The following is a 5000-nucleotide window of genomic DNA, read 5'->3' on the forward strand; positions in this document are numbered from 1 at the left end:
AAACACACACAGACTCACACAGACTCACACACACAAACACACACACACAGACAAACACACGCAGAGATTCACAGAGACAAACACACACAGACTCACACAGACTCACACACACAAACACACACACACAGACAAACACACACACAGAGATTCACAGAGAAACACACACAGACTCACACAGACTCACACACACAAACACACACACACAGACAAACACACGCAGAGATTCACAGAGACAAACACACACAGACTCACACAGACTCACACACACAAACACACACAGAGACTCACAGAGACAAACACACACAGACTCATACAGACTCACACACACAAACACACACACAGAGATTCACAGAGACAAACACACACAGACTCACACAGACTCACACACACAAACACACAGACAAACACACACACAGAGATTCACAGAGACACACACACAAAGACTCACACAGACTCACACACACAAACACACACACACACAGACAAACACACACAGAGATTCACAGAGACAAACACACACAGACTCACACAGACTCACACACACAAACACACACACACAGACAAACACACACAGAGATTCACAGAGACACACACACAAAGACTCACACAGACTCACACACACAAACACACACACACAGACAAACACACACAGAGATTCACAGAGACAAACACACACAGACTCACACAAACTCACACACACAAACACACACACACACAGACAAACACACACAGAGATTCACAGAGACAAACACACACAGACTCACACAGACTCACACACACAAACACACCGACAAAAACACACACAGAGATTCACAGAGAAAAACACACACAGACTCACACAGACTCACACACACAAACACACACACACCGACAAAAACACACACAGAGATTCACAGAGACAAACACACAAAGACTCACACAGACTCACACACACAAACACACAGACAAACACACACAGAGATTCACAGAGACAAACACACACAGACTCACACAGAAACACAAAAACACACACAGACTCACACACACAAACACACACACACAGACAAACACACACACACAGACAAACACACACAGAGATTCACAGAGACAAACACACAAAGACTCACACAGACTCACACACACAAACACACAGACAAACACACACAGAGATTCACAGAGAAAAACACACACAGACTCACACAGACTCACACAGACACACACACACAAACACAAACACACACAAACACACAGACAGAGATTCACAGAGACAAACACACACAGACTCACACAGACTCACACAGACACACACACACAAACACACACACACACAGACTCACAGAGACAAACACACACAGACTCACACAGACTCACATACACAAACACACAGACAAAAACACACACAGAGATTCACAGAGACAAACACACAAAGACTCACACAGACTCACACACACAAACACACACACACAGACAAAAACACACACAGAAACTCACAGAGACAAACACACACAGACTCACACAGACTCACACAGACAAACACACACACAGAGATTCACAGAGACAAACACACACACAGACTCACACACAAAAACACACACACACAGACAAACACACACAGAGATTCACAGAGACAAACACACAAAGACTCACACAGACTCACACACACAAACACACACACAGACAAACACACAGACAAACACACGCAGAGATTCACAGAGACAAACACACACAGACTCACACAGAAACACAAAAACACACACAGAAACTCACAGAGACAAACACACACAGACTCACACAGACTCACACAGACAAACACACACACAGAGACTCACAGAGACAAACACACACAGACTCACACAGACTCACACACACAAACACACACACAGAGACTCACAGAGACAAACACACACAGACTCACACAGACTCACACAGACAAACACACACACAGAGACTCACATGGACAAACACACACACACAGACACACACACACAGAGACTCACAGAGACAAACACACACAGACTCACACAGACAAACACACACACAGAGACTCACAGAGACAAACACACACACACAGACACACACACACAGAGACTCACACAGACAAACACACACAGACTCAAACAAACACACACAAACACACAGAGACACACACACAGACACACACACAGACACACACACAGACTCACACACACACACAGACACACACACACACACAGACTCACACACAAACACACACAGACACACACACACAGACACACACAGAGACGCACACACACACACAGACTCACACACACACACAGACTCACACACAAACACACACAGACACACACACAGACACACACACACACACAGACACACACATACTCACACACACAGACACTCACACAGACAAGCACAAACAAACACACAAACACACACAGACTCACACACTCACACAGACAGACAGACTCACACCCGGTGGGTCAAGGTGAGTCACAACGCGCCGATGGAGAGTTGCGGGGACCGGGCCAAGTGGGGTGGTGGTGTGAGGGAGCGAGGCGGAGGCGACACCGACACCAACGTGGCCCTGGGATTGTTAGGCCGCAGTTAGCCAACGACGACGATGCGGTGACCGCAACCGCCACCACCGGCACCACCACCGCCACCACCGCCGCCAACATCACCACCGCCACCACCGCCACCACCGCCAACGCCGCCACCACCACCACCGCCGCCACCACCAGCGCCACCACCATCACCGCCACCACCAGCGCCACCACCATCACCACCACCACCGCCACCAACGTCACCACCACCACCACCGCCACCACCGCCACCACCGCCACCAACGTCACCACCACCATCACCACCGCCACCACCATCACCACCACCACCACCATCACCACCACCACCACCACCGCCACCACCACCGCCGCGGTTACCTGAGTGGAGCGACGGTTCTGCCGCGCCTGCCGTGATCGCGCCTTGCGCTGAGACTCAGACTCCTCGTCACGCACGGGGGTCAGGTACGACCTGGGGGTCACACACACACACACACAGACACACACACAGACACACACACATACACACACACAGACACACACGCAGACACACACACATACACACACAGACACACACACATACACACACAGACACCGTCACACACACACAGACACACACACAGACACACACAGACAGACAGCGTCACACACAGCGTCACACAGACACACACAGACACACACACACACAGACAGCGTCACACACACAGACACACACAGACACACACACACACAGACAGCGTCACACACACACATACACACACACACAGACACACACACAGACACACACAGATACACACACACACAGACAGCGTCACCCACACAGCTCCCTGCCTTATCACCACCACCACCACCACCGCCACCGCCATCACCACCACCCACACCACCCACACCACCACCATCACCCACACCATCACCACCACCACTACTACCACCATCACCACCACCACCATCAGCACCACGGAGAGAGAGATGGAAACTCCAATCTACAGCAGCAGCAGCAGGCATCGTCAGGGTCGGGATCGAACCCACGACCTCCTGTACACCAGGCGAGGTAGTCAACATCTCCTAGCCACCGTGATGATGATGATGATGATGAGAGAGAGACACACAAACTCCAAATATACAACAGCAGGCATCGTCAGGGTTGGGATCGAACCCACGATCTCCTGCGTACCAGGCGAGGTAGTTAACATCTCCTAGCCACCGTGATGATGATGATGATGATGAGAGACGCAGACTCCAAATATACAGCAGCAGCAGCAGCAGGCATCGTCAGGGTCGGGATCGAACCCACGACCTCCTGCGTACCAGGAGAGGTGGTCAACATCTCCTAGCCCACCGTGATGATGATGATGATGAGAGAGACGCAGACTCCTAATATACAGCAGCAGCAGCAGCAGGCGTCGTCAGGGTTGGGATCGAACCCACGATCTCCTGCGTACCAGGCGAGGTAGTCAACATCTCCTAGCCACCGTGATGATGATGATGATGAGAGACACAGACTCCTAATATACAGCAGCAGCAGGCGTCGTCAGGGTTGGGATCGAACCCACGATCTCCTGCGTACCAGGCGAGGTGGTCAACATCTCATTTTACCTGCGGAAGACAGATTCCATCTCCCGGAGCGTCTCCACTGCACTCACCCCCCACAGCGCTGGTCGCCCTCCGATCTCACGGGAAAAAATAAGAAAAAAAATAACAAAAAAAACCCGAAACGACCCCAAGAGTTTGAGCCGAAATTCGACGAAGGTCGCTCCGCACGGATGCGCGATGGTGGTGCGCTGACGATTAGGCAGCGGATTTAGAGGCAGAGAGAGAGACACAGACAGAGAGAGACACAGAGGGACAGAGGGAGACAGAGGGAGACACAGAGAGACACAGAGAGACTCAGAGAGACAGAGAGAGACAGAGAGAGACAGAGAGACACAGAGAGACACAGAGAGACACAGAGAGACAGAGAGAGACAGAGAGAGACAGAGAGAGACAGAGAGACACAGAGAGACACAGAGAGACTCAGAGAGACAGAGGGAGACACAGAGACACAGAGAGACACAGAGGGAGACGCAAAGAGGCACAGAGAGACACAGAGAGACACAGAGAGACACAGAGACACAGAGAGACTCAGAGAGACTCAGAGAGACACAGAGAGACGGGAGGAGACACAGAGAGACACAGAGACACAGAGAGACACAGAGAGACACAGAGAGACGGGAGGAGACACAGAGAGACACAGAGACACAGAGAAACTCAGAGAGACACAGAGAGACAGAGAGAGACAGAGAGAGACAGAGAGAGACAGAGAGAGACACAGAGAGACAGAGACACAGAGAGACAGAGGGAGACACAGAGAGACACAGAGAGACACAGAGAGACACAGAGGGAGACAGAGAGAGACAGAGAGAGACAGAGAGAGACAGAGAGAGACACAGAGAGACAGAGACACAGAGACACAGAGAGACACAGAGAGACACAGAGAGACACAGA

The 5000-nt window shown here is 51.0% G+C and overlaps 1 protein-coding gene across 1 annotated transcript in view; it reads right to left on the bottom strand.

Annotated features, from left to right (window-relative positions):
- Positions 1–4132, bottom strand: part of LOC144948237 (protein phosphatase 1 regulatory subunit 12C-like) — a 98969-nt gene extending 94837 nt beyond the window's left edge. The window contains exons 1-2 of the mRNA XM_078877660.1: positions 4113–4132; positions 2898–2988 (exon numbers count right to left, since the gene is read on the bottom strand). Coding sequence (XP_078733786.1) covers positions 2898–2988; positions 4113–4132 — 111 coding nt within the window. The remainder of the gene's footprint in view (positions 1–2897; positions 2989–4112) is intronic.
- Between the last annotated feature and the right edge of the window lie 868 nt (positions 4133–5000).

The sequence above is a fragment of the Lampetra fluviatilis genome, chromosome 48 (genome assembly GCF_964198595.1).
Source record: "Lampetra fluviatilis chromosome 48, kcLamFluv1.1, whole genome shotgun sequence".
Classification (NCBI taxonomy): domain Eukaryota; kingdom Metazoa; phylum Chordata; class Hyperoartia; order Petromyzontiformes; family Petromyzontidae; genus Lampetra; species Lampetra fluviatilis.